The 11217-nt window shown below is 46.5% G+C and overlaps 1 protein-coding gene across 1 annotated transcript; it reads left to right on the top strand.

Moving 5' to 3' along the window:
* Positions 1-1011: 1011 nt before the first annotated feature.
* Positions 1012-8810, top strand: PROKR2 (prokineticin receptor 2). The gene is made up of 2 exons (XM_039223754.1): positions 1012-1469; positions 8114-8810. Exons 1-2 carry the CDS (start codon positions 1012-1014, stop codon positions 8808-8810), a joined length of 1155 nt encoding a protein of 384 aa, XP_039079685.1.
* The last annotated feature ends 2407 nt before the right edge of the window (positions 8811-11217 follow it).

The following is an 11217-nucleotide window of genomic DNA, read 5'->3' as shown; positions in this document are numbered from 1 at the left end:
ACAGACCTTGGTGACAAGATATGGTGCTTCCCAGTCAGGGCCGATTCTGGTGGGGAACCGGGTGAGGTGCTGCTGAAGGAGACAGGGAGCTGATCACAAAAGTGGAAGCGAGGAGGGGAAGCAGACAAAGCGTTTCTTGTTAGATCTGGTTCCCACAGCACAGAGGAGCCAGCAGAAGTCCCTCCCACGCAGAGCCCCCTTCACCTGCAGAATCCTGGGCAGACCCTCAGTCATCCATCCCACAGATGCCTGGCCAGCCTCCGCTACATCCAGACCCCCACCTAGGCAGCAGGGATTTGGTTTATAGGAAGATCGGGACTGGGACCGCATAAATCACTGGCCCAGGATGACTCAGCCTGTTCGTGTGCACATGGATTCAGTGATGGCCATGTCCAAGGTTTGCCCAGGACAGAGGGAGAAGTTCCCTGCTTTGGAGGAAGGACCTTGCTGTGTGTTCCAGTCCTCCAGCTTCATTGTCCTTGACTAACAGATGACACAACATGGTGGCTGCTGTGGAAGCCTGGGCCAGTCACCTGGAACAAGCTTGTTAAACTTTGCGGAGACCTTGTGGGAGTTGATGGTGGGGAAGAGGAGTGTGACTGGGCAGTCAGACTGGTCCTGGCCCCCGGGACAAGGACAGACATGCGGGCTCTTCATGGGTGTCTGTGGAGAGTCTAGTTCATCCTGTCCCACCCAGTACCTCCCGACAGCCAATGGAGGATCTCCCAGTTTCCAAATCTCATGTCCCCTCTCCCCCAAAGCCCAGGTAGTTCTGTCTGAGGGTAGTCACTGGGTCTGGTTGGCCTATACTTGGGGGACTCTGAGAGAATATTACCAGGTGTTTTCCTGCATGTTGCCCACTGATTGTGTCTCCTTCCAGGGTCCAGGATGGCACGGTGACTCTCAGGATGTGGGCAGGGTGCTAGGCTCAGTGACTCGCGACAGCAAGAAGTCTGGATACCCAGCTCACAGTTCTCAGACCCGCACACCGCTCCATCTGCAATCTCCACCATGGCAGCCCAGCGTGGAAACACTACTTTTGCACCCAACGTCAGTCCAGCTCAAGACCATACCTCCTCCCTCCCGTTCAACTTCAGTTACGGTGATTACGACCTCCCTCTGGACGAGGACGAGGACATGACCAAGACTCGGACCTTCTTCGCCGCCAAGATCGTCATCGGTGTGGCACTGGCGGGCATCATGCTGGTTTGCGGCGTCGGCAACTTTGTGTTTATTGCTGCCCTCGCCCGCTACAGGAAGCTGCGCAACCTGACCAACCTGCTCATCGCTAACCTGGCCATCTCAGACTTTCTGGTGGCCATCATCTGCTGCCCCTTCGAGATGGACTACTATGTGGTGCGCCAGCTCTCCTGGGAGCACGGCCACGTGCTCTGTGCCTCTGTCAACTACCTGCGGACCGTCTCACTCTACGTCTCCACCAACGCCCTGCTGGCCATCGCTATTGACAGGTGAGGATGCTGGGCCAGGGTCAAGAGGGGGGCTGGGCCAGACTGCCCCCTTCCTCACTTCAGCCCTGACAGGTTGGCGCTGCTGCAGGTCTAAATGCTGGTTCATAATTCAAGGCAAGCAGAAACCTGGGTTCTCCACTTGGGGCTCACGTTCCCCCCTAAGGTAGGCAAGAGTGAGGCTCCTGAGCCCCCCAGCTCTGGGCCGTGCCTGCAGATACCACATCTGCCACAGAGTGGGTATAAGCCTGTCACGTGACCGTGAGTAGCCTCAAAGACGAACACAAAAGCGGAAAGTTTAGGCAGCTAACTACGTAGAAACCACGTGAGGCTTCACCAGGGCAGCCTCCGGTCAAGATCACATGTACCAAGTGTTTCCTGTAACCAGTATCCAAGTCAAGACATAGAACATTTCCATCACCTCGAAAACTCCCTTGTGCCCCTTACCAGTCAGTCTACACACCGCACACAACCATGGATCTGATCTCACTCATCATAGCTTAGTTTTGCCTGTTCTTTAACTTCATAAAAACAGAATCATACAGTAATGTACCCTTTCTAGTGCCTCTGTTGTAGAGCTGATTTTAAAATAAGATAACTGCCTATTTGTAGAAAAGAGGGAAGGACATCCTTGCCTTTGTTTCCTTGCGTACATCCATGGGCTCATTTGCATACATTTGCATGAGATGTTATGGCAGTCCTTGCTCTATTATAAATTTATAAAATCTATAAAATTTCTAGTAGCAGCTTGTGACAAATCTTAACACGTTTTATTTATGTAAACAGCTATAGAGCTATAGGCCAGCATCAGGCCATCAGTGGCTCTGTTTGAGGGGGACAGTTGGTAAAACATCCTCTTGGTCCATGGTGTGTTGAAACACATTTTTTATTTTTTTTTAATTTTATTAAAAATTTTTTAATGTTTATTCTTTTTTTTTTTTTTTTTTTTGAGAGAGAGAGAGGCAGAGTGCGAGCAAGGGAGGGGCAGAGAGAGAGGGAGACACAGAATCTGAAGCAGGCTCCAGACTCTGAGCTGTCAGCACAGAACCCAACACAGGGCTTGAACCCACAAACTGTGAGATCGTGACCTGAGCTGAAGTCAGACACTTAACTGACTGAGCCACCCAGGCGCCCCTAAATTCATTCTGATGATGTGTTTTTTAAACATCTTTTTTTCCCTTCTATCTCCTTTGAACTCTTCAGTTTTTTCTTGCTCTCAGTGCTATTTAGGTTTGTTGTCCTTTTTAATCAGACAGTTCATTATTTTTCATAATGAAATACACGTAGAGCTCTAAGAGCCATCTTCTTTTTATAACATATTTCCTGCAGGATAAACAATTTTGTTATCACAGCTCTGAGGCTCTCCAGCCCTAAAACCAGTGTTTATAAAATCTGTTGACCAACTGCACAAAACCCCCCAGGCAAAGGGTACAAAGTCATATTCCCGGGCCCCACCCCAGCTCTACTAAGTCAGAATCCCTTGAGCTAGGTCCCAGGGATCTGCATTTTCATCCAATTCCCTGAGTGATTCTGATGCTCTCTCAGGTGAGAGTTATCATGTCCTCATCCCCTCTGACCCGTGGAAACCTTTGTCGTCATAACGTTGGGGGTTTTGGCGACATAGGAGTTTCTTAGGAAGCAGCCATCCGCTTACAATGCAAAGTGTAGCTCCTTTTTCACCAGCTCTGACGTCAGCTTCCCAGCTCCACCTGCAGCTCTGCCTTTCCACCAGTCACCCAAGTGGGAAATATTACCATCGTTCTTGTTTTTTTTTTTTTTAAGTTTTTATTTGAATTCCAGTTAGTTAACATCCAATATACTATTAGTTCCAAGTGTACAATATAGTGACTCAGCACTTGCAGACAGCACCTGTGCTCATCGTGACCAGTGCACCCCTTAATCCCCACCACCTATTTCATCCATCCCCCCCCACCTCCCCAGTTTGTTCTCCATTGTTAAGAGTATATTTGTTTGTCTCTCTATTTTCCCCCTTTGTTCATTTGTTTTGTTTCTTAAATTCCACACGAGAGAAATCATATGGTATTTGTCCTCTTCTGACTTATTTTGCTTAGCATTATACTCTCTAGCTCCATCCAGGCCATTGCAAATGGCAAAATTTCATTTTTTAAAAATGTTTATTTATTTTGAGAGAGATAAAAAGAGAGAGCGGGGTAGGGGTGAGAGCGAGGAGGAGAGAGAGACAGAGAGACAGAGAGACACTCCCACACAGGCTTTGCACTGTTAGTGCAGAGCCCGATGCGGGGCTCAATCTTATGAACTGTGAGATCATGACCTGAGCCAAAAGCAAGAGTCTGACACTTAACCCACTAAGCCACCCAGGCACCCAAGATTGCATTCTTTTTGATAGTTAAGTAATGTTTCATTATATATATACACACACACACACACACATCACATTTTCTTTATCCATTCATCAATAAATGGACACTTGGGCTGTTTCCATTATTTGGTTATTGCAAATAATGCTGCAGTAAACATAGGGGTGCATGTATCCCTTTGAATTAATATTTTTGTATTCTTTGGGTACATACCCAGTATTGTGATTGTTGGATCACAGGCTAGTTCTATTTTTAACTTTTCAAGGAGCCTCCATACTGTTTTCCACAGTGGCTGCACCAGCTTGCATTCCCACCAGCAGTGCATGCAGGTTCCTTTTTTCTCTACATCCTCGCCAATATCTGTTGTTTCTTTGTCTTTTTTATTTTAGCCATTCTGACAGGCATGAGGTTCTATCTCATTATGGTTTTGATTTGTATTTCCCTTATGATGAGTGATGTTGAGCATCTTTTCATGTGTCTGTTAACCATCTGTATGTCTTCTTTGGAGAAATGTCTGTTCATGTCTTCTGCCCATTTTTTAATTGGATTATTTGCTTTGGGAGTGTTGAGTTGTATACGTTCTTTATATATTCTGGATACTAACCCTTTATTGGATATGTGATTTGTAAATGTCTTTTCCCATTGTGTAGGCTGACTTTTAGTTTTATTGTTGTTGTTCTTGTTGTTGTTTTGAGAGAGAGTGTGTGAGCAGGGGAGAGGGACAGAGAGAGAGAGAGGGAGAGACTCTCAAGCAGGCTCCACGCTCAGTGAGGGGCCTGACTCGGGGCTTAGTCCCATTACCCTGGGATCATGACCTGGGCCAAAATCAAGAGTCAGACGCTCAACCACTCAACTGACTGAGCCACACAAGCACTCTGCCTTTTCGTTTGGTTGATTGTTTCCTTTACTGTGCAGAAGCTTTTTATTTTGATGTCGTCCCAAGTTTATTTTTTGTTTTTATTTCCCTTGCCTCAGGAGACATATCTAGAAAAAAGTTGCTACGGCAGATGTCAGAGAAATTACTGCCTGTGCTCTCTTCTAGGATTTTTATAGTTTCAGGTCTCACATTTAGGTCTTTAACCCATTTTGAATTTACTTTTGTGTGTGATACAAGAAAGTCATCCAATTTCTTTCTTTCCCACTGTCCACTGGAGTCCAGGAAGCAGGGCCTGAGATGCCAAGGTGAGGGCTTGCCGTTTAGGTAGCCAGAGGACTCTGGAAGCAGAACTAATTCAGGACTTCATGTCTTTCTCTTCCTGTCTCTTTCTTTCTCTCTCCTTCCCTCTCAATTCCCCTCCAATATAGTTCCAGCATGAAAAGTATCTCGATAACCAATGCCAGAGAGAATTTCTACATTTCTGCCCCCTCTGTCGTTAACTCTTAAATTCTAATATTTTCAACCCAATAATATCTTCCTTATTACAAAAGAGGTTCCAAAATTCAGAGCTGTCATCAAATAAATCACAAAGGAAGGGTGCCTACGTGGCTCAGTCAGTTAAGCTCTGACTTCAGCTCAGGTCATGATCTCGCAGCCGATGAATTCAAGCCCGAGATTGGGCTCTGTGCTGACAGCTCAGAGCCTGCAGCCTGCTTCGGATTCTGTGTCTCCTCTCTCCCCTCCCCCATTTGCACTCTGTCTGTCTGTCTCTCAAAAATAAATAAGCATTATGGGGCGCCTGGGTGGCTTAGTCGGTTAAGCGTCCGACTTTCGTTTAGGTCATGATCTTTCGGTTCTTGGGTTTGTGCCCTGCTTTGTGCTCTGTGCTGACTGCCAGCTCTGAGCCTGGATCCTGTTTCAGTCTGTGACTCCCTCTCTCTCTGACCCTCCCCTGCTCACGCTGTATCTCTCTCTCTCCTAGAAATAAATAAAAAAACATTATAAATAAATACATAAATAAATAAATAAATAAACAAACATTAAAAAAAAGAAAGCAAGGGACACTGGCCTAGGAGTGACTCAGAACATCTGGGTTCCAAGCTGTTCACCTGGATGAATCCATTATGCTCCTGGGACTTCATTTCTTCGTCTGTGAAATAGAAATAATAATAACTTGACTGACAACATCTCCAGCTTTTTGTCAGGTCCTGAGAGGGCAAACCTCCCTAAAGCATGTTGGAAGCTATAGTATTTTGTTAAAACTGATCTTTTCCCATGGTTTGTCCATTGGCAAGAGGGACATCTACAAGGTCTTTGTTATCATCTGTCTGCTTGGCCGTGTGCTTCCTGAGATCAGCACTCTCCTAGGGTCTCTATGAGTTGAAATAACATCTCCTGGGTCCTCTTCATGTGAACGTTGCTCTTCTAGCTGTGGCATCCAGAAATGGCAGTAGAGAGCCCTTCTGATATTTCTACATAGAACAGGCATGTTTTACCAAAAAATAAAGTGCACAGGGAGGCCTGTGTCTGTCTCACCGGCCTGTGTCAGGGTTTGTAGGTTTACCTCATTGACTGCCGAGTGGCCCCTATGCTCACAGAGAAAAGCCCTACTATCCAGGACCAGCGCCATCACAATGGAAGTGAGAGCTTGGCCATCCATCTTTATTACCATTTTGCCTTATTTTTCAATTGGTTTAGAACCTGAGTGTTATTTATCAGGCTGCCATATTGTAAAGCCTGAAGCTCCAAATGCTGCTTTGACATCTTTGAGCCCCACAGGGCCCCCAAGGTCCCTTAGCCACGAGGCCCTCAGTTCTCACCAGATCTTCCCCTCCACCTGATGTGTGTCACCTCCCTATCAGGTGGCAAAATTATTCAAACAAGCTGATCACCTCCTCTCGTGGGAACCAAGGACCACTTCATCCTCTCGTCACTAGAAAGCCTGCTGTCCACCACCCCTGCTGGCTCATTCTGTTCCTGAGTGCCACTCCCATGTGGCCCTGCATGGTGGGCAGTGTCCCTCTGCCTGGGCGGTGGGTGTATGTGACTAGTTAACACTCTAGGGCTCATCTGTCCATTGTCAGGTGTTGGGTGCTCACTCACCTCATACGCTGTAGGGCAGGAGAACCTTGCCTTCATCAGTGCGGTGAAAGAAACTGGTCATAATCTCACAAGAATCTCACAAGCTCCATGAAGCATTCCCAGACAACATGGCTAACGTAATGATTGTGTCTTCCTTCAAGTTGCTTTTGACCTGTCACTTGATTATTCTAGTTTTTGTGGATCTACCAGGCTGTAGCAGATGCTACTGATATGCTCCTCTCACACCCCTTTGCTCTTGTCACCTCTGCGCCCCTGTCCCACCTGCCAACGCCTGCATTTCTTTGTCTGAAGGCCCTCTCTGGCTCCCCCGACAATGATTTAGGAGAGTTGGTGTATAAATACCCCTGCTCCCTCCCACACCTGCTCCAAGAGCTCCTCAGCCAGAATGAGCACCAGCTGCCAATAGCAAAACCTTGCTCAGTAGCAGCCTGTACTGACCCCACGAAGGGCCCCAACCTCTTTCCCAGGCAGTGTCGCTCGCTGGAAAGAGCAGGATAAAGTCTAACATTGTGTGCCGCTTTATGGTGTCCAGGCAGTTTCACACACTTCATCTGAGCTTGAGACAACACAGGGAGGTGGGTGTAAAAGCGCTGTATCAGGAGCTTGGATCCTGGTCCTGCACCGAGTGAGGCTGGGCAAGTCATTTGCTTCTCACATTAGATAGATTCCTTAGATTCCACCCCAAGCACACCCCTACACTCCTGCTACGTAATGCAGGATGATCCCTGAGGGGGAGGAGAGAGAAAGCCCTAGTGCACTACCCTGTAAAGACCCTCACCTCTCTCTGAGCTCTGGAGTCTTTTTTTCACCTTGAAACCATACGATATTTGGAATAAAGAGTTTTGAAAGTATTACGTTCTTGGGCAGAATGGCAAGACTGAAAGCCAAGGTGGTATCAATAGGACTAATAATAATAACAACAATGCCACATATATTTATTGAACACCTACTACATGCAAAGCAGTTTACAAACATCATGTTTAATATTTACAGCAGCCCCACAAGGTAGGTTGTCATTTTATCCCATGTTGCACTTGAGGTAACAAATCTCAGAGAGGCTGAGTGATTCGCTCCAGACCCAAAAGCCGCTAAGTGGGAGGAGCTGGGATTTATTGCACCTGTATGCCCAAAGCCTGTGCTGTTTCCACTAAACCGCTGCACTACCCCCAAATGACGTTGCTAAAATAAGATGACGTCTGTTGACGCTGGATAATTACATGGGGACGCACTGAGCCATCCGGTCCGCTTTTGCACCTGACTGGGCTTCGTTCAGTGCTAATGTTTCCAAGCACACATCATGATTACTGATGGCTTTCATCCCCCACCAGGTATCTCGCCATCGTCCACCCCTTGAAACCACGGATGAATTATCACACAGCCGCCTTCCTCATCACTTTGGTCTGGGTGGTGTCCATTCTCATCGCCATCCCCTCGGCGTACTTCACAACAGAGACGGTGTTGGTCATCGTCAAAAGCCAGGAGAAGATCTTCTGCGGCCAGATCTGGCCGGTAGACCAACAGCTCTACTATAAGTCCTACTTCCTGTTCATCTTCGGAGTGGAGTTCGTGGGCCCCGTGCTCACCATGACCCTGTGCTACGCCAGGGTGTCCCGCGAGCTGTGGTTCAAGGCCGTCCCGGGCTTCCAGACAGAGCAGATCCGGAAGCGGCTGCGCTGCCGCAGGAAAACGGTGCTGGTGCTCATGTGCGTCCTCACCGCCTACGTGCTGTGCTGGGCGCCCTTCTATGGCTTCAGCATTGTGCGCGACTTCTTCCCCTCCGTGTTCGTCAAGGAGAAGCACTACCTCACCGCCTTCTACGTGGTCGAGTGCATCGCCATGAGCAACAGCATGATCAACACCGTGTGTTTCGTGACGGTCAAGAACAACACCATGAAGTACTTCAAGAAGATGCTGCTGCTCCACTGGCGGCCCTCCCACCACGGGAGCAAGTCCAGCGCCGACCTGGAGCTCAAAACCAGCGGCATGCCGGCCACGGAAGAGGTGGACTGTATCAGGCTCAAGTGACTGCTGGTGTAACACGGTGGAAAACCCCAAAGCCAGCGCTCAGAGCACACCGTCCACCAGTAACCAGTAACCAACTTCACACAGGCTGCCCTGGAGGAGAGCAGCTGTGTTCCCACTTCACTGCCCTCAAGGAGCAGTGAGACTCAATGCAGCTGACATTGACTGAATGCCTCCTGTGTGCTGTCCACACCAATGAGATTGGACAAGGCAACGGGAGCTGGCATTTACCGATTACGAACTGTGTGCAAAACTTAAATAACACAAAAAAATGGCAGTAACTATTGGAGTCACCAAGTGATGGCTAGTCAGCAGCCTCAAATAGTTATTGGCACTCACTCTCCATCTACCTACCCTCATTCTCTATCTCATCAGTTTGCAGGAAGTCAAAAGGCTATGGAATAAGCCACTTAAACACAATGGAAAAGCAAGGATAAGTTCATCAGAGTGTGGGTTTACAGCCTCTTGGGAAGAGAGTTCATGCCATCACATTGAACTTTCCCACTCAGCTCCTACTACCTCCCTAAGAATATTCTCTAGGATTCTGGCTGTGGAGAAAGGAATTTTTCTCATAACCAGGCCATTGGTTATCTACAATGGTGCGATTTCAAAGGAAAGGACCAAAAAAATCTCTTTTCCATTGATGCTTGAAAGCTTATTCTTTTGGGTGAAGACATACAGTCCTGAAACGAGGAACATACCCTGTCCCTGATACATTAGTGTAAAGGATTTCAGAGGCTGTAATGTCAGGGAGGAAGGGGACAGAGAAAGGGGTGGAGCTTGCCACTGGCAATGAACATAATCTATGTTGCTCTTTTGCTAAGGTCTGGATCACTTTTCTGGGACAAATCCTCTTTTGAGAACAAAGTGATCTCTACTTGGAACGGAAAAGCCTGGGTTCAAATCTTATTCTAAGATTCACGGGACCTGAATGTTTACTCTGTTTCTTGGTTTTGCTTCAGTGAAATAAGAATGATGAAAATACTTGTACTGTCTACCTTACAGGACTATTAGGGGAGCCCATTAAGGCTATAGTTCATGAAAATGCTTTTTAACTAAACTAGTGATAAGAATGGCTATGTGATATTGAACAGTTTGGATAAGGGAATCCCCGTTCACTGTGACTTAATGTGAAGAAACACTTCCACTTTTTCATTCCTCTTCTTTGGACCAGAGACCCCTGAACTCTTCACAGTGCAGCCCATCTACACTGGGATAAGAAAGGAACCCTTGCCCTGGGTTATAATGAGGAAGATTTAACCTCAGAACTTCAGTGACTGCCCCTGCCTTCAGCCTCCTCAGACATGTCTACAGTCTTCCCCGCATGTTGTCAGGAGCACACCCCAGGGCTGTATAATGTTTGCATTATTATACGTTGGTGGTGATTGTGTATATATGTCTTCAATATTTCCTTGTTCATTTTGAAGCAGAGACTACAAATGGTACCTGGGTTTGGGACTGCCCCAATCACATTTGGACAACTCTGACTTTTCTGTAGAGAAAGGGTTAACAAGTTGTCTGCCTGTTTGTTTTTTCATTAAGTGTTGGTTTACTTCCCCAACAGTGAAGTTTCAACCAATGTTTTCTTCCATCACCACCCGTCTGACTCACATTCAGCCCAATCGCTGTACCCTCAGAAAATGCAAACTCACTTTAATATTAGCTTATGCCAAATGGCTTGTAAAAATTAAGTTTACAAAACATACACAATGCATTTGAAGGCCAAGCAGCTAAGTATTGGAGTTATCTGCATTGTTACAAATGGAACAATAACTATGCTTTAATTTATTACCCCCATCCAGACCCTTCTCCTAACCAGAAGATTCGTTAAGAGTAGACTGTGCACCAGTTGTGTGTGTCAAAAGAATTCAGCCCTTTTTTCCATTTTACCCTGAAATGGATCATCCTCTTTTCATTGAAACTTAACTGAAATAACTTTTGTAAATATCAGTGTGTGTTTGTGATTTTCCAGGGAATGAGTGTTATGCTGTTATCCAATTAAATAATTAACATATGGAATCTTAACCACAGTGTTCAAGTGTTTCCCTTCTCATCTTTTGCACATGTTAGTATATTTAGATATAAATGAAGTAATAGCCACCCAAACAGTTCAACCCTGAAACAGAAGAAACGTGTTGAAGGCATATTTAGAACAGTGGCAGCTGAAACCAGCATCCAGGCTCATGCAGGTTGCATCCCTCAAGCTCACAGCCCAGGAGTGTTTTCATGCATGCAGAAACTACTCCATGCCCATGTTACCCCTTCCTGTAAAAGTTGTCTTGTTTGTGTAATAAAAACTATTTGCATGGAGACTGTCCATTCATCTAACTGGTGTTAAGGTAATAAAAAATTAATTGCACTTGTGTTTACCCTCTTCTTCTCAAAACTAATTAATGAGGTGTGCCTGTGT

This window comes from Hyaena hyaena, unplaced genomic scaffold (genome assembly GCF_003009895.1).
Source record: "Hyaena hyaena isolate Hyena2069 unplaced genomic scaffold, ASM300989v1 scaffold_16, whole genome shotgun sequence".
Taxonomy (NCBI): Eukaryota; Metazoa; Chordata; class Mammalia; order Carnivora; family Hyaenidae; genus Hyaena; species Hyaena hyaena.
Note: the sequence above shows the minus strand (reverse complement) of the source record. Positions and strands in the feature narration are given on the sequence as shown.

What these genes read in the sequence shown, in the direction of transcription:
- PROKR2 (XM_039223754.1), top strand. Translation starts at nt 1,012, where the DNA reads ATGGCAGCCCAGCGTGGAAACACTACTTTTGCACCCAACGTCAGTCCA. An exon ending in CTGGCCATCGCTATTGACAG is followed by an intron (nt 1,470 to 8,113) that starts GTGAGGATGCTG and finishes ATCCCCCACCAG; the next exon opens with GTATCTCGCCATCGTCCACC.